The 25051-nt window shown below is 36.0% G+C and overlaps 2 protein-coding genes across 2 annotated transcripts; one reads left to right on the top strand and one right to left on the bottom strand.

Annotated features, from left to right (window-relative positions):
- The first annotated feature begins 5213 nt into the window (after nt 1–5213).
- Nucleotides 5214–6696, top strand: LOC107774388 (uncharacterized). The gene has a single exon (XM_016593899.2). The coding sequence runs from the start codon at nt 5518–5520 to the stop codon at nt 6130–6132; it is 615 nt and encodes a 204-aa protein (XP_016449385.1). The 5' UTR covers nt 5214–5517; the 3' UTR covers nt 6133–6696.
- Nucleotides 6697–6810: 114 nt separating this feature from the next.
- On the bottom strand, nt 6811–22220 carry LOC107774387 (putative LRR receptor-like serine/threonine-protein kinase At1g56130). Its single transcript, XM_075221720.1, has 24 exons — nt 21881–22220; nt 15110–15287; nt 14623–14694; nt 14465–14536; nt 14316–14387; nt 14121–14192; nt 13114–13185; nt 12936–13007; nt 12733–12804; nt 12563–12634; nt 12377–12448; nt 12092–12163; nt 11945–12010; nt 11560–11625; nt 11408–11452; nt 11058–11122; nt 10321–10697; nt 9487–9685; nt 9242–9406; nt 8744–8862; nt 8170–8380; nt 7831–8062; nt 7591–7741; nt 6811–7322 (listed from the first exon to the last, which is right to left on the bottom strand). The coding sequence occupies exons 1-24, from the start codon at nt 22029–22031 to the stop codon at nt 6954–6956; spliced, it is 3114 nt and encodes a 1037-aa protein (XP_075077821.1). The 5' UTR covers nt 22032–22220; the 3' UTR covers nt 6811–6953.
- Nucleotides 22221–25051: the final 2831 nt, after the last annotated feature.

The following is a 25051-nucleotide window of genomic DNA, read 5'->3' as shown; positions in this document are numbered from 1 at the left end:
AGACTAAGGAGGTCTAGAGTTATGATTTCCCCAATTATCAGAATACTTCCCGCTAAGCCTTCTATAATTTCGCCTAAGTATTTTCTACCGATCGTGAGTACTTCAGGTGTCATAATTCTCTTCCGAGCAACTACCACAATTTACTAGACATATTCTTCCGAACTACGCTAGCTGGCACTAGTTTACTGCTCACTAAGATCGCACCAAGATTTCGTTATTTCTAATCCCACCTTTGAACCCTTCGTATTGATTTCTCACATACGTCAGGAGTGATGTTGTTCAACAACTACCTAAATGTGTACCTTTTTCCAAGCAATACATACTAAATAGGCACGGTCAATTGATGGACATTCAACCAATAACAATAAATATGTAGTTGAACAAGTAGAGAAATCCAATGGCTCAATTATATAAAAACATAACAAGAAGTTATCCTACAAAAGGTTCTATCAAAACTCTAGATAACAAATTAGCTATTCATACTAGTATGCAAAACTACAATACTAGAATCATAACCAATAATGGAAATAGAAAGACGGAAGTGAAAAACTAGTAGAAGAATTCTCCGCCTTGCTCCTAGTGTGTTCTTGCCTCCTTAGGTCGAATCCCCAGTAGGTTAAAATTCCCTCTAAAAACATCCACTTAGGTCGAATATGCTCTTAAAACGTCTCTCTCCTAAAAATTGTGTTTAAGGATTATTTATATGTGTAGGATAAAAGTCTAGGTGAAATAACCAAGTCCAAAACCAAATAGGAGACAAAATAGGCTTTAAAAACCCGAAACCCGCGAACACCTCGTTGTAGACCTCGCATCGCGAGCTCTGTCGCCAGCAAAATCTCTCGCGTCGCCTGCTCTTACGCGAGCAAAGTAGCTCGCTATGCCTGCTGCTTCTTTGCTTCGTTTCTCATTCTTTACCTTTTTTTCAATTCTTTGCCTTAACTTCTTTTGTCTTCCTTTGTCCTCATTTGTTCTTTCTTCTTCCTCATTTGTTCTTTCTTTGTCATCAATCACTACCTTATCATTATATAATCATAAGCCCATTGTTTAGTGCATGAATTACACTTTAAATATTTACTTTGCTTCAATTTTATCTCCAATGTACTTACACATAAAATAAACTCAATTAAGCACACATATAGTATAGTTTAGCATTAAATTACCTAAATGTAAAGTTATTAATGCACTAAAAATATGGAATTATAGCCAAACATCATAAGGCAACTCAGTTAAGGAATTAAAAGAAGACTACTCAGCAAGAACTGGAATTTCCATATTTAGTCCATGTACGCACTTGTCACCTCGCGTACACGGAACTCACATATCATAATTTTTTTACAATAGTACCAAATCCTAAGGTGATTTTCCCCACACAAGGTTACATAAATTACTTACCTCAAATCTCGCTCAATCAGTCGATAAAAATGCCTTTACCTCGACTTTCCGACTCTGAACGGCCCAAATCTAGCCAAAAGCAATTTCATACTATAAATACAACTACAAGAAACTAATTTAAATAATAAATCTATGACTTTAACAAAGAATAGAAAAATCGCCCCAAAAAGTCGACGCAAGTCCACGTCTCGAAATCGGGTAAAAGTCACAATATACAAACACTCATTCGATATCGAGTTCACCCATACCAAAATTACTCAAATACAATCCAAAATTCTCGATCGAAACCTCAAAATTCGGCATAAGGATTTTTCCACCTTTTTCATAAATTTCTCAACCCAAATCCTTAATTAAATGAAGAATAAATGATATCTTAGTGAAAATAAATCAAAAATCCTTATCCAAATATTTTCTCTGAAAAACCCTCGAAATTTTGCCTCAATCTGAGCTCTCTAGTTTAAAAAATGGAGAATGAAATTAAACCCTCGGAATTGGCCCTTTTCTGCCCAGCGAAGTCTCACCTGCGAACTCACAGTCGCATCTGCGGCTCCGCACTTGCGGAATTTCCATCGCATGTGCAGTTCTAACTTAGTCCAGGCACGTCCCCTTCTACGGATCCAAATGCGCCTCTGCGCTTTCGCTCCTGTAGCCAAAGAGCGCTTCTGCACACACGCTCCTGCGGACCTCGTCCGCATCGGCAATCAACATGCCTCCCTGGCCTTTCCGTTTCTGCGCTCATTCTTCCGCAGAAGTGACTCCGCTTCTGCATCCTTCATGTCGCACCTGCAACCACATGCCACTTCCTCCAGTCCCGCATCAACACTTAATTGATCGCTTCTGCGAGCTCACACCTGTGGTCAATCTTGCGCTGGTGCGATTGCACCAGAACTGGTGCACTTCAGCCATTCTCACAAGTCCAAATTTTTTCCGGATTCATTCTGAATCACACCCGGGGCCTCCGGGACCCCGCCTGAATATACCAACAAGTCTCAAAACATCATACAGACTTAGTCGAGCCTCTTAATCACATCAAACCACGCTAAAAATACAAACCGCGCATCGATTCAAGCCTAATGAACTTTAAAATATAAAACTTCTACATTCGACGTGGAAACCTACCAAATCAAGTCCGATTGACCTCAAATTTTGTGCACAAGTCATAATTGATATTACGGAACTATTCCAACTTCCGAAATTAAAATCTGCTCCCGATATCAAAAAGTCCACTCCCGATCAAACTTCCCAAAAATTATTCAATTATTCAACTTTCGCCAATTGACACTAAAATGACCTACGGATCTCCAATTCAACATCCGAGCACGCTCCTAAGACCAAAATCACCCTACGAAGATACTGGAACCACCGAAACTCTATTCCGAGGTCGTCTTTATATAGATCAAACTATGGTCAATTCCTAGAATTTAAACTCCAAATTTAAGGACTATGTGTCCCATTTCAGTCCGAAACCAAAAATAAATCCTCTCGACAAGTCACGTAATCACAAAATAAAATATAGGGAGCAATAAATAGAGGTTCGGGGCAAATACTCTCAAAATGACCGGTTGAATCGTTACAATTGGCATGTGACTACGCCGTACGATAGTGATTATTGGCACTTGACTATGCTGTGTGGTTGATATTTATGGCACGTGATTATGCCGTGTAGTATGTGGATAAGGATCCATCCCCCTAGGGTCACCCTATCATGTTTCTCTCTTGATGGTGTACACTCGGTATGGGAAAAGCTGATTAGTAGTTTGGTTCGGTTATCATGTTTAGGAGAATAGACTGGCAAGTGTTTGATTTGGTTATTGCATTTCTTCCTTACTTATAATTTTCTTGGTTATTTACCTGTTTTATTTGCATATCTTCTTTATATGCTAGATTGTTGACTAAGCAGGGTATGTTAAGTTAATGTGTGCACTAAGTTGGTTTTATCTGTGGTTCCTGGATTGATCATATTATTGTTCTATACTTGTTAGATTTATGAATTGTTCAGGTGAATAGCGAGTATTATTAATAATTCCTGCTTCTATTACCTTGCCGAGGTTAGTTATGATACTTGCTGAGTACATGGGGTCGCTTGTACTCATACTATACTCTGCATTTAATTGTGAAAATTAAGGTGTTAGACCGAGTCACCAGTAGCTGAGGGTTGTTGTTGAGTTTAACTTTGGAGAGACGAGGTAGAGCTGCATCTCGACCGTATTCTTGGCATCTCTTTTCCTTTAGCATTGTTATTTACATTCAGACATTATTGCTATTTGTATTCTAGACTTGTACTTCAGTTTAGAGCTCATGACACTATATTTACTAGTTCTGGGGGATTATTGTATTTCAACGCAGTTATTTTATGTTATTGGTTTTAGACTTGTACTATTTCTATTAATTTAGTATCCATGTTTCGCTATTGTTATGGTTCACTTGCCTAGAAAGTGAGTTAGGCGCCATTACGACCGGTTGAGAATTTTGGATCGTGACATTAATCAAAATACTTCCCGAAACTCTCAGGATCTGAACCAACCATACCGGCAAGTCATAAATCACCAACTGAAGCTATGGAAAGTCTCCAATCATAGAACAAATGCTAGAACTCAAACGACGGTTGAATCATTACATTAATAAATAACAACATATTAATTTATCACTTAATTATATTAAATAACTGCAATTTAGTGTAAACATTGAATGTTAAGTTAGTATGTCTCTAATAAACTAGCTTAAGCATCTTGAACTTCTATGGAAAGTTGCACGTGCTATTTCTTTAGTGTAGCCTTCCAAACCTCAAGAGAAAAGAAAAGAATGGAAAAATAAAGAGTTAATACCTCAAAACTCCCTAAACTATACTAATTTTGCAAGTTTCGTACTTAAATTATGGGAGGTTTCCATTACCCCTGAACTACAATGAACCCCTTAATAAAATATCCTGGAAGGAATATGAGATACTACATAATAGAATTTATTTCTATTAACAGAATTTAGTTCCATTATTTAAAAAAACTAATTAAACAAAGCCTAACTATGCACAATATAAATGATTGTCCTTGGATCTCAAGTTCGCTTGAAGGATTAATTTCATAGGGTTATTTAATATTTTTCATTTTTTTTTGTGTGTGTGTGTTGCAAACATACTGATATGGGATGAGATACTACGGATTCTTACATATTTAGAAATTTTCAAGTGTTCGGGATTTTCTTCCAAAATTTAGAGCTTTTCTATTGAATGATTGTCAAATTTCTTTTATACCTTCTCATCCCAAATTAAGGTTTCATTTCCATCCCCAAAAAATTGATGGGTTTTCAAAGAAGAAGAAATCAAATTAAGAAAAAAGGTATTGAAGAAGGTGTTCTTACTACAATTAGGAAAATGGAAGAAGAAGAGTAAAGAAGAAATGGATGAAGAAACTTAAGATGAAATTTATAATTTTTAAAACTCAGTTGAGTTTGGGTTAAAGAAGGAAAATGAAGAAGACAGATGAATTCGTCCAAAAAAAGAAAAAAATGAAGAAGAAGAAGAAGAAGAAGAAGAAGAAGAAAAGAAGAAGAAGAAGAAGAAGAAAGGAGAGGAGAGAAAAGAGATATAGAAATAAAGAATTTATTTAAACAAACTATCAGGAAAAATTATTTGTCTGTACTAATTAGCTATTGGACATTCGTGGAGAAAATTTTAAGCTCTCACGCGCCTTTTAGCCGTAGATTTAAACTACTTTTTTTGACACATGGCACTCCAGAGGGTATTTTACAATGGGTACATTGTAGTTTAGAGGGTAATTAGAATCCCCATGATTTGAGTATGAAACTCACAAAATGGGTATAGTTTAGAGGATTTTTGAGGTATTAACTCAAAAATAAACTATAGTAAGTAGCTTTATAAAAATAATTCTAGGATCCCATTTTCTCCAGAAAAGAAAACAGATACATATATAAAATATTCTTTCCAAATCGAACGAATCGGGATCCAGCTAGGAGCCGTAGATCTAGAAATACAGTCATTTGACAAAGTCGACCGTTACAATATTTCAAATCCGAGAGGACCGTTAAAAAGGAGGCTCGCCTTAATTGTTTTTCCGCTCTCCACCCTTTTTCTTTCTCCCCTGACCCAAAAGCAACTTGTCATCAATCTCAATGGCCGATCAGAACAGCAACAACACTTCAATAATGGAATCGAAGCCTTTACACCCACTTCACCAAATAGCAGAAACCCCAACTCACAAGTTGCTTCTCAAGCAATGGCTTAAAGAAGAAGAACTCATCCTCAATAGAATCGCCGCCAAAGAAACCCAAATCGATTCGGTTCGCAACGAAATCACCCAGCTCTACTGCATCTTTTTTCTCTTCCACTCCATTTCACTTATGCTTTTATTTAGTGCCTCCTCGAAATGGGCTTCTAAAACTGGGCTCTGCCACCGTTCTTGGATCCCATCTCTGTGTTCTCTGCTCTGTTCTCTGGGTATCATTTGGGCCGTTAGGTACAAGACGGATACGGAGAGTCACTTAGAGAAACTGTTGGAGAGAGAGAAAGAGGACGGGAAACTATTGGCTAGGTGTGTGGAGGAATTGAAGAGAAAAGGGGTGGAGTTTGATTTGTTGAAAGAGGTTGATGCTCTTAGGAGGGCTAAGAGTTTGAGGGTTGAAACTAAGGTTGTTAAAAAATGGTCTGCTAGAGACTTTGTGTCTCTATTTTTCTTCTCTGTTTCTTGCCTCGTACTCGCCCTAACTAGGCTCATTTTGTGTGATTGAAATTCACAGGATACCACATTGACTGCATCTTCTCTTTTATGCTCTACAACATTTGTACCCTTCTTTCTTGCCAAGTTGTAAACTGAAAAGTCTGAAGCTTTTGGCTTCTAATCATGTAGTAGTTGAAGAAAATTGATTAATGGGAGGTAAACGGAAGTTGCAGAATATACTGTTCTGCTTTTTGGTTATTTGGGGTATTCTTTTTGTATGATTCCAGTTAACAGAATCTTATTTGGCAATAAATTTTTTTAACATTTTCGGGGTGTTAATAGTGGATAAATACAACTGTAGAACTGTGTATTAGTAGTACTTTCTATTTCCCTCTGCTTGATTGTTTCTGCCAACTTGCAGTTCCGGGTTGCCTTTTTAAAGGCGGGGGTAAGGTCTGCTTACGCTCTACCCTCCCCAGACTCCACTTGTGTGACTACAATGCTAGTGTTGTTGTTGTTTGCAGTTCCGGTCTATGGAACACTGCAAGTGTAGTTTTTAGAATGTCCCTGCAACTCCTTTCACTCTCACTGGTTTACTTTTTTGCAAGAAGCTACTCTGTTTTTTTATCCATCGGATGCCAAGCCTTTGACTTGGCTTTTGGTGGCATATGCATTTCTCAACACCACCATCACCTTGCCCTCTTCCCTCCTGTTTAGTCATAACAGTTTTTGAGTCCTTGAAGAATTATTCCCCTTTCAAATGATAGAGTTAGTATTCCTTACTTGGACGAAAATCTCTACACAAACAGTTCATGTAATATACATGCAGAAAGAAAATATAAGGGACAAAAATAGATTATTCATGGATCTCTGACTGAGAAACAAAAAAATTCATCTACCATCTCCGATGATGTCATGGAGCATCGGTCTGTCAGCAGCTAATGGCGAATAATTTGTATCAGCAGCCGTACTTGTACTCACTGATGAATTGGGCATTCGCGAAGAATGATCACTCATGAAGGTCGTCGTATCTGTAAACTTCCAGTCAGTCAAGTATCCAGGTCTGGAAGTAACAGTCGCAACCTCAGCGTCTCCTGTAAGCATTGCAATTACACGGGACATTGAGGGTCGTAGTGCTGGGGATGTTTGAGTGCATAGTAGGGCTATCCCTATTACTTTTCTCACTTCGTTTTCATCAAATTCAGATAAATTTGCATCAACTATTTCAGTTTCGCGGTTGTTCTCATGAAGCTGCCAAGCCTAGAAGCACAGCAGTGTACACAGGAGTCAGTGATAAGTATGGTTAGAACTAAATGGTGCGTATAGGAATCCCAGGACAATGCGATAAGTCAAACTTTTAAGAAATAATAGAGAAAAAGAAGTATGAATGAAGAGGATAAATTCTTCCGTTTGGTTAATCTAAGTGGTTAATCTTCCTTTCTTTCCATCTAGCGCGACAAGCAAGGATAAATGCATATGTTTCATTGGTCTAATGCCTCACTACAAGCAAAGAAGGAAGGGACTTTACCCACTCAAGAAGGTAGATCCTCTCTTCTTCCAAGCTCGAGTCAGAGTTAGGTCTACCGCTGACAATCTCTAGAGCTACAACTCCGAAGCCAAACACATCAGCCTTCTCTGTCAGATGTCCGCGCATGGCATATTCTGGTGCAAGATACCCTCTACAAGAAAATATTCACTAGACTCATGAAACAAAACTATAGGAAAGGAGTGAAACAATATGACACATCCTCAATTTTGAGGATCTTACATTGTGCCTGCAACACGAGTGTTTATATGAGTCTTTTTGTCATCATAAAGTTTTGCCAACCCGAAATCTGAAATTTTAGGGTTTAGGTCTGAATCAAGCAGAATATTACTGGCCTTGACATCTCGATGGACAACACGGACCCGAGATTCCTCGTGAAGATACGCCAGACCCTTGGCCACTCCCAAGCATATCTGGAAGCGTATTGGCCAGTCAAGATATAAAGATCCACTCCCTGCCCAATTGAAGCCAAAATCTCAATATCAGTAAAGTTAAAAAAGTGCTTCTTCTTCTCTTATATGAGGAAAGTCAGAATTTCTAAGATATTGTATTGATTAGTACCAAATAGTGCTTGATCAAGACTCTTGTTTTCAAGATACTCATAAACAAGTGACCGTTTATCTCCCTCGATGCAGCAACCATAGAGTTTCACAAGATTACGGTGCTGTACAGCTGATATAGTGGCAATCTCTGCCACAAACTGACTCTTCCCTTGATGTGATGCCACAGACAGTTGTTTAACGGCGACAACCCTCCCATCCTCAAGTGTACCCTATGGACCATAAAAGTTGGTTCAACGTTCAGACAATTTCACTAATCATTTCGTGTTTTCCGTAATTCATAACAAAAGTAAAGCAAACAAGAATGCACAAGTATTTAGCCACAAAACATTTCTAGACAGCAAAGATGCAGATAATTTATTTGCTGTTTTATACAATGTTTCATGTGTTTTTGGAATATAAAGTTATGTTAGGCCACAATATCTACAAATGGAAGTACTGAAATCAGTCAAGAGAAAGGCGTTGAAAAGAATAAGGCCTATTTGAGAAACCTGTGAGCTAGCTATAGGTGCAACAAACATAGCAAAAAAGGAAACACTATTTACTTCAGGACTTCATATGGACGAATAGACTACCTTGTAAACTGGTCCAAAACCTCCCTCTCCAAGCTTATTAGAAGGATTGAAGTCAGCAGTTGCGGCTCGAAGTTCTGAATAGCTGAAAGTGTAGGGTCTAGCATCTATTCCCAGGAACTCTGCGGATTTGAAGGGAAACATGTCATTAAATAAGTCAAATGAATCAATTTGTGGAGCTCACTCACTAGACATATACATTATTTCATAAGCTGAATAAACTGAAGGAATGCCTGAGCTGACTCCTCTTATTACCTCTTGCTCTCAATTCGTGCTTATTACTCTTAACTTTTGTCTAAACCGAAGTGTCAAAAACAAGAAATGAACCACAAACATGTCCAGAAAACTTTTACAAAAAAGAATCTTGAAAGGAAGTGTTGCTAAACCGACTTTCCTGTAGGATCCAGTCTTAGAGAGCTTCCAGTTAGAACTAAAGAAAGATGAATCACTTAAAAGTCAAAAAAACAGAAGAACCATTCTAGATCAGCTTTTGTTTCTTACCTTCATCCTCAAGAGCCTGCCGTCGTTTTCTTTTCTGAATTAGGTAATAGACAGCAAATACAGAAATGAAGCTTATGACTCCAACACCAACAACAATGCCCACAATCAGACCGGTCCGATTCTTTTTTGTAGTAGGAGGCTGGTTGCTAACAGTGGGAATAAAATCTGTAGAAAACCTTAGGAGTCTCAATACAGTTTTTGAGTGCCTACTTTTCAGAATCTAAATGTCTGTATTTCATGGATACCTGGGGTTGCACTAATTGCTGATATAGAAGGTCCATATGTGCCTTGTCTAGGTACACAGCAGGTCCCTTTTCCAGCCCAGAAGAGATGTATCTCAAGATGATTTTCAGAAACCTGAACTTTAAATTGCTTTTGAACAGCTCTAAGGGATCTTCCTCCAGCCTCCTTCCGTATGTCAAAATCTTTCAACTCCCGAATTCCCTGGAAAAAGATAACCATAAAATTATTAAGTCAATTATGATGTGAAGGTAGGAAAGAGGGGGAAAAGTTCTTTCTACTAAACATGCATTTTTGTTGTGAGCAGTATTAAATAGCTCAAAGCAGTGAAATAAAGTGGAGATTTTCTTTTGGAGGGATGGTAAAAGTAGATGACAATATATCCACATCATTCAATTAATCTACTGTTCCTCAAAGTTGGGGTCGGCTATATGAATCCTCAAAATCAAAGTGTTGCTCGTTTCGGACCCAAATCATTCCAATATTGCTTTGTTTATGAATAATATGTCTTTAAGGCAAATAAAGGTTTCTCTATAGCCTTAAAATATGACACTGTTGAGAACTATAGAGAAGACGGACATGGTTAGAACTGAAATCTTAGGTGTTTAGCAGTCCAAGTCAGAAACAAAACCTGATTAGCATTGGAGCATCATAATCTTGTGTTTTGATAGCTCCATGCAATAGAGAATGAAAGCAACCTACTGTTTGAGGAGAAAACACCAAGCAACTACTCATGATTATCTTAGTGATGATATTTGCTTTTCCCCTCCCAATTGTAAACCGGTCAAGCTGATGGTTATCTAAAAATAGATATAAATATAAAAGAAAATAATGCATACCTGTACATATACGTCAAATACACGCCTCCCAAGACTACGCCAAGTTGGGGGATTTAAGATTTGTGACTCGGCAAATTGGAGGTTTACAGTGTAATTACCATTCTCAAGGCCCAAACCATAGTATCTAAGTGATCCTGCAGAAATTCGTGCAGTTTGGAAGAGCTCCGAGTCCAAGGTGTTTATAAACTGAGATGAGGAGAAGCTTGTGAAGTCCTGATCTGGATTGTCAGAAGGCAGACCAACATTACTAACAGCCCACCTCCCTGTACTGGTCATGAAATATGTTGCTGGACCCATAGTCTGGTTCTCCATCTCATACGATATCTGATTACTTGATGTAATTGGAGGTCCCCCACATTTAATTGCAAAGCTGGACCCTGTGAATAATGAAACTCACATGCATGAGAAGATAAGAAACCAGTAAAACAGCTTTATATCAGAACACTAGCAGTAGAGTAGAGTAACACATGTCCTACTTCACCTTCCCCTTTCTTGTTTCTTGGTAAACAGCAAGGATTTTTGGGCAAGCATAATCATGTTTAGAGACAACAGTACTATCCCCACCCTTAAATATATTACCTTAAACGGATGATTTCAACTAAATGGATATTGACCATTCTTACATGGTGGTTTATAGACAAAAAATGTAGGACAATGATTTTCAAACTTATTCATGCTAGTAGAACCAGAAAGCTGAAGTAGGATATTTGTCGACAGGAATTGTATGAAGAACTTACATCTCGGAGATCCTCGATTGCAAGGGAAGTTTCGTTGAAGACAATCTAAGCCGGAAGGCAGAGAACTGAAAGCAAAAGTGGTATCCATCCATTTAAGTTCTTCAAATACACATGCAACTATAATTGCAACAATGTATACAAACAAGATTTATCTTAGATTTCAGACAAGGAAAGCTTAATACAAATAATGAATGAACTTGGTTAGCCATTAGTGGGACCTGGGATCTCAGTGCACAAAGCATCCCGCGTTCACGCAGGGTCTGGAGAAGGACCGCACCTTATGGTAATTAAATATTACGAAGACAGAGACAAGCTCAAAGATACAAATCTAACTGAAATGTACTAATTACCTGCTGTCTGATTGTTCCATTGTAAAGTTGTTGCCAACTAAATTTCTGCAAGTTGAGTTCCACAAAGGTCTCGGCGTTAGGATGATGATATCCAAAGATAGGGGGAAGGGAATAGGCGAGCATTATATGAATTTCAGCTTTCTCATACATACAATTGCAGATTTTGCTCATTGATCCAAGAAGGGAAGCTTCCAGACAACCCATTGTATGATAAATCTCTACATGTGAAAGATGGGAGATGTTAGGCAACAACTACTAAGAATATCAGATATTTTTGACTGCAAAATATTGAAAATGTCAAGCATTTATCTCATTCAAGAAATAATAATTAAACTTTAATATGCTTTTCTTGCTGACCGTGTCACCCCCAATAAGGCTTCAAAGTTTCAATAAGGAATATGCTGAAATAAAATAAGGGAAATAGTCCTTCATTTTGCTTAATAAGATTGAAAGAACGTTTGAAAGTTCAGCATATTCATTCCAAAAGAAAAAGGGAAAAGTTGACAGTGAAATCATATAAAAACAAGAGTTACTCACATAGTCTGGAGGGGCCCGCTCTTCTGAGCTGGCAGGACGCCTGTTAGCTTGTTATCACCAAGAAACCTGATGATTAAAAGGGAGTTACCACATGAGAACATGGTTAAGGTGGTATAAAAAATAAGCAAACATTAGATCATCTATTACAAGTGAGTCAGAGAACTCAGATTGAAAAGTGCATCTGGAATGCGCCCGCTCAAATTGTTGAAGCTCAAATCCCTGAGAAAAAGATAAATAAAAGTAAGACCAAAGGAGTAGTAAATGATCAATGAGAGTTCAATGTCTTCCACTGAAGTTCAAGTTGAATACAGTAGCACAACGCTTGTTAGAAGTATATCATGCCATGGCCATATAAGTGAAATAATCAGAGTTCAATTCACACTAGTGAGGGCTTAAAAAGTTGATAAGAACGTTATCATGCTCAGAACTTACAGTAGTGACAGGCTCTGATATTCTCCAATATTAGGTGGGATGGAACCTGAAATATTGTTATTTCGTAAAACCCTGGAAATACCAGATTTAGTTGGTCAGACTGTCGATTCTGAAAACACAAAGAGAAGAAGAAAAGAAATATAATATCAAGCTTTGTAGCATTTGGTGCTATGTCATGTTCCTTACAGCTTGCTTAGAGACTTCATATTCCTGAGGAAGTCAAGTGAAGAGCTCCCATTGGATAGATCACTTATTCTCCTGTTAGTTATGTAGAAAAGGAAATATCAGATTATGCTAAATGTAGAAAAATGGATTTTAATCTATGAACAGAATATAAGACAGTCATTAAGACTCACAGGTCGGTCAAAGAGGTTAAGTTGGAAAAGGAAGCTGGTATTGGGCCCTCGAAAGAATTTCCTTGGAACCTCCTGTGGCATTAGAAAAACCAATCACATATTATGCTAGAGAGGAGGTGCAGTAATGAGCATTATAGCAATGCTGCAACGGAAAAAGTAAGACACTAATTGGACATATATAGTGCAAGTAACTGTGATCTCACAGTGTAGTAAGCTTTGACCAACTTCCAATGAAATCAGGAATCCTTCCTGTAAGATCATTATCTGCAGCCCACCTGAAAGACGGAATAGTTAATTTTCCGGTGGGATTTATTAAAAGACAAATTTGTCCAAGTTAATATTGGGAAGCTAGAGAAGGAGCATGCGATAGAGAGCTCTTACACTGTATCCAAGTTCTGCAGTTTTGCAAACGTCAATGGTATTGGACCACTAACACCAGCACTATCGAAATAACTACGCAAGGAAACAATATTCTTTTCAGGAAAAAATAAATAAATAAAGCTACAGAAAGGATAACAAATAACTAAAAATAAAAATAATACAAAAGATGCAACATATTCATGTTATCAGAAAAGCAGTTTCATACTTCTCAAAAAAGAATGAACATAAGAAATCTCGTCTATCAAAGAAGGACCTATTCAGGAGAAAATAACCTTTAAACCTAAAATTTAACTTTTCATTGTCCACATATATATGATGCTTTTCCTAAGTGGTTATCATATCGATGTTATATACTGTGTGAGACATGAGATCTGTTGGAGACATATCCAGAATGCCACTGATCCTATGTTTGATGGAAACTCTCATGTCTTTGTTATGTTTTATGTTTGGCATCTGCTATGTCTCAACTGTGTGCTATATATTTCAAGTTATACTATCTTTCCTTTTTGTTTCTGTATGTTGCAAGTTCAAATTAAATTTTAAGGATTCAAACATATGGAATGGAATGAGAAACAAAAAGAAAGAGGGGCAAGGAAGATGAATACTAACGTACATAGAATGAGAGTTATATGTCTTGGCCATATTGTATTCTGCATCTTTTGTAATTCATGAGACATGCCACAAATATTAACAGCTTATCATACTCTTGAGAGAAGGAATGATTTCTTTATACAGAAAACCGGAGAAAGATTTAACTCCTACACTCCTCCGCTAGCATGAAAAATACAGCAAGCACAACACAGACAGCATTAGATCATCATTGACAACTTCCTGCTTCTACTAATACAATTTCAGGGCCTTGTGTTTGATGTATAAATTAAAACCACGCAATACAATATGATATTCATAAACAGATAAAATATTTCCCATTTAAAATGCAAAACTCTAACAATTAAGATTTGACATGATAGCAGTTTTAAGATGCAAAACAAAGCATTATAACTTACATTTGGGTCATTTTTGTTAAGTTTCCAAGCTCTGAAGGCAGAGGTCCAGAGAAATTGTTTGTGCCAAAACCACTGCAGCACAGGAAAATTACATCCTTTGAGATGAATAAATGCAGAAGAATGATGAAGATGCTCTTCATACATCAATGATATATCATGAAAACCAAGGGTCCAAAGAACATAATGAGAACATACAATGATTTTAATTCAGTCAACAACCCAAGTTCCTTTGGAAGCTCCCCTGACAAAGCATTAATGCCAATGCTTCTGCAGACACCAAACATTTAAAATTATTCCAAAAATATCACGGTCGAGTATAAATAACTGAAATAGAGTAGACTTACAGCCATTGCATGCGAGTCAGATTGGCAATGGATGGGGACAGTGTGCCTGTTAAGAAATTTTGGGCAACATTCCTGCAATTTATAACTAAAATATCAGTAGTGGGGAGAAAATACATGAACAGTATAAGATAAAACAACACTTAAGAGGAAGCAAGTACAGATCATTGAGGAAGGTAAGGCTCCATAATTCATCTGGAATTTCACTCACGACGTCCATTGCATAAACTCTCCTGTACAGAATAATTGAAAAGAGAAGCTGTGACAGTTACATGACAAGTAAATATCCCAAACACTACATCCTATTCCAATAATTTCCTGAATGCACGTTGGTAGTAAATTACAGATGAATATGAAGAAGAAGCATCACCATTAAGTTCAAATTCCGCATCTTAGACTAAGATTCTTTGAGGTTAATATTAAAATAAATTCAAATACAACGTAGAGGATGCAACATGTAACTAGTATTTGCTCGGGCATCTAAGATACATATATTAAAAGAAGCACTTATTACCTTTGAATCTTAGATTCATCTCTTAGACAAATGTCATTAAAGTGAATAATGAGGACAAAAAAGAACTAAGGAGTGAGAAAAAGGCATAGGCTAAAACTAGGAGTTGGATTGAGTAGGGAAGACGAGTGACTTACAAGCCAGTGATATGACAAAGAGTGCGGTTGTTGTCGGAACAATCGCATTTGATGGCCGGATTAAAATTTTGGATTTCAGTAGAATCAATGGCGGCTCCACTGCATAACTCACCACTAATGTTCCATTGATTTGTTGCAGAAATTCCCCATTTTTGGAAGATTGAGTTCAAAGCACGGGCTGCAGTATCAGCATGTACTCACAAATGTGAGAAATCTATTAATGTCAAGGCAAAACAATTCACAAATATGATATTATAGTCAAAATTTACAAAGGCTCCTTATGATGCTTAATTGCAGTACCAATACAAATTTAAGAATGGTGAAAACATCCCACATAATAAAGTTCATACAATACGAACTAGTACTTCCATTTCAATTGTCACACCTTGTTTGGATGGTTGTTACCTAATTATCATTTTGTTACTTTAAATACAATATTTATTTTGATTGTTACTTAAATTTTTTGTATCATATTGTTAAATTTGTTGTTACGTAACGACGAAAAAGTGTCACTTTAAGGAAAGAACGATTTGGTGTGGTCACGTCGTTACCTTATTTTTTCCTCTCATCTTGCCCTTCCTTATTATTAAAATCATATTTTATCTTTTGCCCTGCTACCTTTTTACATAATAATTCTACCTCGTACCTTACCTTTTTATTTATAATATTGTAAGTTTTATCTTCATATTATTGGTGCATGACGCGGCAAACAATACAATTTATCCAATCATTATATACATCAAAACGAAATAATACAATATAATATTATATGATAAATTATAAAACGATGCACAACAACCGTCCAAACAAGTTGTGAATCTCCTCACTTTAAAGTCTTCAACTAGTGTCTATTGTCTTAAGAGGAACTTGTTATACACACCATATGATATGTATATAAAATAAAATCAGACGAGACTATATACCTTTACGGATTCAAATGCAACTTTTCTCTTAGTATTGTGATAAAAAAAAATATCACATGTGGACACTGCATGTATGTATATAGTAATACACACACCAATAAGGATTTTATAGACCCACTGTATGTATTGTTGTTAAACGGTAAGCGCTTCTTCATTCTTAATCAGATGTCTGGGGTTGGAGTCCTGGGTATAGACCCACCTCTAGTAGGAAGCACTTCAATTACCCCAAATGTGGGACTTCTCGTTACAAATTTGAATTTAGTTGAGTAGCAATGGGGGTGCAGACATCGGGTGAGAAACCAAAAAAGAAGTAACTCCCTCTGTCCTTGTGTATGGTCATAGTTCTGATTTCAGAAGTCAAATTTTTTTAATTTTAACCATGAATTCAAACATAAAATCTTTAAGTTTTTTGAAATAAAATTTGTAATATGAAAATGTTGGAAAACTAAATCAAAGTTGTAGTAGGAAACCAAGTATTATAGAGAGATCCTTCAGAGATATTTATAATAAAATATTTTTTTTCTTCATATTGATATCAAAGCTTCTACGATCTTGGGAAATAATCAAATAGCTTCCGCTGCCGGCTGGCGGCACTAGCCAATGTGTGCCGCCTGTCTAGCTATTGAGTATATTGGCAAACGTCGGGGCCAATGATATATGCATGGAAACAATCACAGTAAGAAAGATTGAGAATAAATTCAAGTTCAAAGAGACATTAGCAAATATGGACAAGAGGAAGAAAGATCTTAATTCTCTAAAGGTTCGAGAGACGTGGATTAAAAAAAATCAATATTGCAAGTTTTAAAAAGGTGCAAGCAATTGTACGCAAGAAGAAGAAACTCTTCTCTAAAAGTTGGAGAGAGGTTAAGAAAAAATTGGAAGTTGATTAGAAGTGAATCAATAATTTGGGAGGTGATGACATGTATATCATCAATTGAATGTTAGTGACAAAGTATATCAACGGGAGTTGAAGACATGTGCTTCAACAAAGAGCGTTGATGACAAAGTGCATCAACGGAAGTTGGAGACAGTTGTTTCAATAAAATTAGGTGTTGGTGACAAAGTGCATCAACGGGGGGTTAGAGATAAGTGTTTCAACAAAATTGAGAGTTAATGACAAAGTGAATCAACGGGAGTTGAAGATAGGTGTTTCAACAAAATTGGTTATTGGTGGCAATCGACAAAAGTAGAAGTTAGAGAGAAGTGCTCCAAGTGCACAACAACAAAAAAAGACATACAACTTTGAATTACGGGAGAATGTTGAAAAACTAATTCAAAATTGTAATAGAAAATCAAAAATTATTTAGTATTTGATATTTGCTAGTTTATTTAATATATATCTAAATAGGATTTGTAGTCAGAATTATATAGGAATATGTTTTCATGTTTCTAGTTGAAATAGATTTAATACTATTATAAATAGGGGTATTGGTAACTTATTTTATGTGTAGAGAAGTGTAGAAAAGTAAAGAATTGCAGAGAGATCCTTCGGAGAGAGTTACAATAAAATATTTTTCCTTAAGAAAACTATGTAAAAAATACTATAAGTTACAATAATTAACAATTCAAAATATTTAAAGAATATATGAAAAAATTATGGTAAAAAAGAACTCGTTTGATTATCAAAATCAGAATGGAGCACGCACTAGGCATTCAAATTTTCGGTTCTCTTAATTACCATCCGAAATTAAATAAAACCTTCCATTTGAAATGGAGAAGCATTAGTATGTATTAGCTTAAAGTATTGAACAAATATTTACTCTTAATCCTATTTTATATGACGTATGTAGACTAGACAGAATGCTTAGAAATACTCAAATGGTACTACCGTCTACCGTAATAGTAAGAGAAAAACTCAATATATTGTTTAAAAAGGTAGTATTTTTTTAAAAGAAACAAAAATCAAAAAATAAGATTTAATAAATGATCACAAGTGAATCTATATATATATATATATATATATATATATATATATATATATATATATATATATATATATATATATATATATATACACACTACAGTATTTTCACCACCATCTAACTATAATCGATGGGCAGGCCCCTATTGGGTAGTATTACAGTATTTTCACCACCTCCGAGCAATAAACGGTGGGCAGGTCTCTATTGGACAACCTCTGATCAGATGGTAAGTTATATATCGAGCCTACTATGACCGAGTATTATGAGAGCCCATAATGGCCAAGATACAGAGCCTAGTATTGTCGGGCACCTATGAGCGAGCCTACAACGGCAGAGCAGTTACACATACCGAGCCTTATAGGGCCGGACAACTATTTTACTTAATATATTGAGAGAGTTGAGTCAGTATCAACAAGTAAGCATATCTTCATATTATCTTTGACTTCTTCCCCAGTCCAAGACAGGTCAACAATCATGGAAGGCCCCAACCCACCACTAGAGCTTGCTTTGCTCTCACTTCAGTTACTTTCAGTTATTATATTATCAGTCCAGTTTTTAATTGCCTTACATACTCGATACATTATTTCGCACTGACATCCCTTTTTGCCAGGGATGTTGCATTTCATGCCTGCAGGTCCTGATAGACCTTCCCAGTAGACAGAGTTAAACATCAGCTTAGTTGGTAAGCTCCACTTTCTTGGAGTTACCACGTCTACACCTTGGAGTCCATTTTATATATACAGATTTGATGTGTAGGTCGAGGCCCTATCCCGACCATGATATAGTTCAATTATCTCTAAAGTCTTGTAGATGAGTCCTGTATATTTTGTATATCAGTATTGTGGCCTCGCCAGCCTTGTGTACATACTAGTTTGGTATTGCTGGTTATCGACATTCATAGGGGCCTCGTTGGCCTTGATTTGTAAGGTAGGCCTCGTTTTCCTAAGTTAAGGGTTACCCCTCCAGAGTTCACAGTTACAGAGTGGTACGCTCGGGCCAAACTTGGCACCGGGTGTCGGCTACGCCTCCCCAGATTTGGGGCATGATAAACTTGATATCAGAGCAGTTTTATCCTATGGAGTCTACAACCCATGGCTAGTAGAGCCTTGTTTATAAATGTGTTGTGCACCACATTATATAAACAGGAATCTACAAAGAATTTAGGAGTCTGTTACCCTTCTTTCAATTCCAAATCGTGCTATAGAGCTGAGTCATAAGAGTTTGAGTCTGGACTTATGTTTTCTAATGATACAGAGATATTTGCAATTAGCAAGATTATAGATAGACAGAGGGCTAATATAGCAACAGGTAAGGCCACTAATAGAGAGAGAGTTCTTGAAAACGTGGCCCAGTTTGAGGCCCTATCAAATCGTGCATACTAAATGTGCGAATTTCCTGCTTAAGACCCTATAACGAGAGTATCAAACATACCCGCGAATAGCAGGCCATGGAAGTATCAGAAGGTAAAAGTATAAGTTTCAACAAGTAACAGAAACAAGGTGAAGAAGGGTACGAGGTACCCAGTTAGTGAAGATTATCAATATTTTCAATTCAGGTAGAGAAATATAAGAATTCCTAGTTACCTTCAATACTAATAGAGGTATATACAATTGGACACACCTATCTCAGTTATTCCCTATGGGAGCTAACATATATAGTTTAAGAGAGGGATGGGATATCAGGATCCATGTGTGGTTTAGATAACCAAAAATGGTGGATGGATTGCTAGCGTTGGCTGACATTTCTGAAGGATATTGCCAACGTGATAATAGTTCTCTTTGTGAGACACCTAGGTGGTGCTCTCTAAAATAGTACAATTGGATATGAATACTATAAAGTTCATAAAATTGATAAGATATGCAGTGGAATCCTAAAAGGGATAAATATTTACCTTAGTATTGCTCCCATCCCTAGTAAAGAGAGAATGTTAGGCGACCCGACGAGCCAGTGGATGGAGCAAGGGGAGCTAAAAGCAAAAGAATGTTTTGTTGAAGTTTTCAGAATAAGGTAATAGTCAAAAATATTAACAGGATAATAAGAAGAGAGTAATTGAACCATTATGAGTAAGATGTGATAAATGGGTGATAACGGTAAATCAAAATATGACAGCATGACAGAGTCTATCATCAAGTGAAGGAAAAGACGAAAGGTGACAGGCCTTGAGACAATAAAAGAGTATAAGCCATAAAAGTCATATCCTCATTTCGAAAAATGAGTTGGTGACTCCAACGTGATTACTAGAAGGAAAAGTCACACCCCCGAAGTTTTACTATTCATAGTGACCTCTTCATCTTTGGCTTTTTTTCACCTCGTTACTGACTCTTACTCGCCTTACGGTAACCCTTCTGTACCAACGATAACTGAATTTCTTACGCACGAGGGTGACACCTAGTGTAACTGGCACACTTAGCCCCTTAAGCTAAACTCTGCTCATAGTGCTTGCCTTAGGGAAGCGTCTTTCTGAATGACCTTTAAAAGTTATTCTTCTGTTGTCCATTCTATTATTACCGTAATGCGATCTCTAAGATTCTCACGATGTTGACTATTATCAAATCTTCCCATCCCTAATTCATGTTCAGTTTATCTTATTCACTAGCCCATCGCTGATTTCTATTAATCTCTGCAGTTATTTGAGAAATTAAGATTTAGTAAATGATTAAATGAATAGAATATTTTTTTTAAATGTGAAAATTATAGGAAATAATATTATTAGTGAAGTAAAGTTAATTCTAAAGAAACATATTGGAATTGAAATTAAGAACAATCAAAGATACAATCCAAAGGAACATGTGGTATAACAAAAAAAACCACTAACGTTGTGGTGCGATGGATCATGAATAGGATTGTTTCACCTTAATTTTATGTCTTGAATTTGAGTTCTGGGAATCGAAAAAATTTATACTAGAAAGTGAATTTTATAATCCAAATGATTATAAAATTTTTGTAAGAAAAATATAGTTTAAGATTTTTTAAGTAGTTGACCAGGTTTACAGAAACGAGCCATTGACCCAGCTAACCAACACAGCTGTCGTTATCCATCCCACTGCCCTCCCTATTACTCCGTACAATAATTCACAGATACTAAATTTTCGCTGTCCTCACACCTTCCAACAGGTCACACCACCAAGAGAAAACAAAACTTTTCCAACGGATATTTGTGATATGCATGACAAGACATATGTTACTTCAATAAAAATAAAATCCTACTTCAATATACACTCTTACTTTAATTAGCTCTTTTTTGAAAAATAAATAATTTAATTTCGTATGAATATATAATTAATGTATTTTATGCCAATACAAAGAGAGGATAAATTTTGGCACATCACACCCAAGTATTCACCCATGTACCGACTGCAACTATGGTTTAGACTAACCTTGGTTACCAAGCATCACCAACCACAAACAACTTACTACGACCAACTCCAACCGGCATATCACACAATGTGTTGTTCTCTTCTCAAGCCTAAAGACTACTGGATGCTTGATCTAGTTACCGTATGATGTCTCGACTTTATCTTCTTCAATCTAATTGAAGGCCAAAAATGAAATAGAGCAGGTAGTTTTTTTTTAAAAGTTGATAGATTTTGAATTTGCCATTGATTTAGTTAATACTACATACAAATAGAGTATTTGTTACTACTTAATAAAATATATCTCCCCCTCTGTTTGCTAGGTTGACGTGGATAAGTGAGGAGTAGACTTTCTGTAATTTCAACCACATGATTAACCACAAATTCAAGTTGGCATAAGTGATTAAATATCCTAACTTAGCGGACCAAAATCGAAGATTATCAGTGGATTGTAAGAAGTTGAGAGGGAAACAAATAAATAAGAAAAAGGAAAATTTGCAAAGGACTAAGCAGAGTACTAGTTACGTTGATCGATATAGAAAAACAGGGGAGTGGGTGCCGCAGCTAGCTAACCTTCAGGAGGATTAGTGGTGGTAACATTGGTTGTGTTTCTTTGAGCTACAGCTATCTCCACTAGTAGACTAAACATGACGATGACGGCGGAGGAGTAGAAGCTTAAACCAAATCCTCTTCCGCTTATTGTCCATGGCACCGCCGTCTTCATCTCTTCCTTGTCTTAGCTTGTTGAGTTGTTTCTTCTCCCACAGATTACTAAAGAAGGAATATGAAAGAGGGAAAGACAGAGAGGAATATGAATTAACAAACAATATAATCCCGTTATATATATTAAACTAATACAACTGTTGCTAAAATATTTGAATAAGGGTTTACTTGCATCTAATTAGAAATGCCTAATTATTTGGCAATGCGTATGTTATGTTATCGTCATATTACATGCAACTGTGCCACGCGCCTTTCTTATTTCGTTGGTTGCTTTCCTAGAAATATTGTTGCCTTTTTTTTAAATTTTTAATTAGGGTCAATATGGCACAATAAATACAAGTGTGTTCAATAATGAAAATTACTACTCCTGCTTGGCGACTTGGCAATTGGCCAAAGATTATTACTGACGACGTAAGACTTTGATTGAAGTGCCACATTAACCCGAACCATTCTTATGATTACATTAATTTTCTCCCAACTGCTAATTAGGAGTATATAATGATCTCTCAAATCATTTTATTAGGTAATAATTTTAGCAAGAAATTTACTAAAAGGGTGCATTTTTTAATGGAAAAAGGTTTCGTTAAATATTTCTCTGATAAGATATGTCAAATATTGGATAGAAACATTTTCCTAAATGGAAAAATTAAAGCGATACAAAATGGGAGAAATTAACTTGATGAACATAAGTTAATTTTTCCCAATATTATCCCGACTCTTTTTTTTATTTTACTTGTTTAATTTTAATCAATATCTAAGGATTTCTTTAATACTCAAAATGGTCCTCAAAATGCTACCTCAACGCGTCCATCCCAGCATTATAGTATTTATATCGAGGTATTTACAAATAATAAGACACCAAACACTAAGAAATGTGAGAGATAATAACGTAAAACACATTTTACGAAAAATAATTTCTATTGTTTGTATCATACTCCAAAATTATCGCTTCTGAAACCGTGACTATACCGAGTACGACAACAATAAATGAACTAAGTACTATATATAGTCAAGAACGGATTTATAGAGGAGATTATAGGGCAAGTGAACTCATAGTCTCTCCTCAAAATTAGATATTTGTATAATATTAACTGTTGATATACATGCTCCAAAAAAATTGAGTGATCCACTTAGTTAAAAGTTGAGTTATTACTACGAGGAATAGAGATTAATTCTCACTTAATACATTTTTTTCCTTAAGTGCACTCATGTATTGAAAATCATAGTTCCACCTCTCTATATGATACTATCTTTTATTAATTGTTGTGCAGAGTTGTTAATCCTTCAGAAAACAAATATTTAGTGAAATAACTTATCCGTTCTGAAATTAAATAGGAAAGCTGAATTAAATAACGAAGAATCAAAGACAAATTAACACGTAGGTATTCAACTCAAAGGCAGAATAAAATAATATAAAGTCAGAAGATATAACAATGGTGGGAAATATTAGAGATAGCCATTGAACTTTGCAAGAGACAAAGTCAAAAGGTAGCGTTCATGAGAATATTTATGAGGTAGCCATCAATATTTGTCATTCAGCTGAGGGTTCAACATTCAAATATTACCAAAACTCCGAGTTGGTGAGCGCAGGAGAGCGTAGAATAGTTAAAAGGAGTTGTTGAATAATACTCTAAATTTAGAAATAGTGGACATAGGGCTTTGTTCACATTGTAAGAAAGACAAGTTCAAATATCAGCTTAGTTCGTCAGCAAAAGGTTATTTATTCCTCATGGTTCTACCAGAAGAGACTTGAGAAAAGTCAGGGTTCTTAATTAAATGAAATTTTAATAATCCCTCCATTTCACTTTGTTTGGCATGACTCGAAATATGAATCATCAAAATACTTAGTAATTTTCAATGTGATTTCAAACACAGACTTTACAAATTTATTGAAATGAAATTTTTATAGACGTAAACTACATAAAAAGTACGATATATATATAACTCAAAATAGTTAATAACTCAAAATATTATAAAAACATTTAAGAGAAATATGGTAAAAGAAGAATATCTTTGAGGCTTTGACTCTTCAAATAATAAATGTGCCAAAATGTGGAACCGGGGGAGGTGTATTGGTAAATACCTGACTCATCACGTGGACTAATTGTATTTTGACATGTGTCAAGAATATTATAGGATTATAGAGTAGTTAAAGTTCGATATCACTTGAAGTTGAAGGTTAATCAGTACTGATAAATTTGAAATCGTGACTATTAGTACCGGAATCACTCCCAACAACATCATTCATTTACTAGCACGAAAAATCTTTCGTAGATACGGAAAAGAGAAGAATCGGTCTAAGCCCGAATAAAATAGGATTTGATATAACTCCGTGAACCGTTGCACATTCTTAGCATAACGGGTATAAAGTACAATTAATGGGTGTAACGGGTGATCGAGCTATCAAAGGAGCAGTTACAGACAATTTTACTGTTTAAACCCCTCTTTTCCCCCGCTATGTACCCCATCCGAAAAAAATATTTTTTGACTCTCTAATCATAGCATTGTATTTCCGACAACTGAAGCTTAAAGAGATAAGGAAGAGGAGTTATTTTGGTCAATAAGAATTCTCTTCCCTTTTACTTTATTATTTTATTACTTTATTCGTTATTTCCATTATTTTGTGTTGATTATAGTTGGGAAAGTGTGTAAAATCGATTGTTGATGACTTAAAATTTAAATTTATTATTTAACCTATTAGACTAATTTTAAGTTAAACAATTTGGCGGCCACCATGAGGCCCTAACAATCGTTTATTTTCTCTTCAAAAATCTTTGTCGATTTCGCTTCAATTCCAACAAATTATCTGCGATTTACATTTGTTGAGTTTAATTATAAAAATAATTATGTCTTGAGTTAACCCTACTAACCAGCAGATAGATCAAGTTAATGCTACTAATCAGCAGGTAGGACAAGGTGCGACGGCAGGGGAAACACCACATGTTTTGCAAAATCTTACATCGGTGAACTCTCCACGTCACTTACAAGAGAAATCACCAATGAGATCTACTAGCAAGGATG

Source organism: Nicotiana tabacum, chromosome 9 (genome assembly GCF_000715075.1).
Source record: "Nicotiana tabacum cultivar K326 chromosome 9, ASM71507v2, whole genome shotgun sequence".
In the NCBI taxonomy this organism is placed as follows: Eukaryota; Viridiplantae; Streptophyta; class Magnoliopsida; order Solanales; family Solanaceae; genus Nicotiana; species Nicotiana tabacum.
Note: the sequence above shows the minus strand (reverse complement) of the source record. Positions and strands in the feature narration are given on the sequence as shown.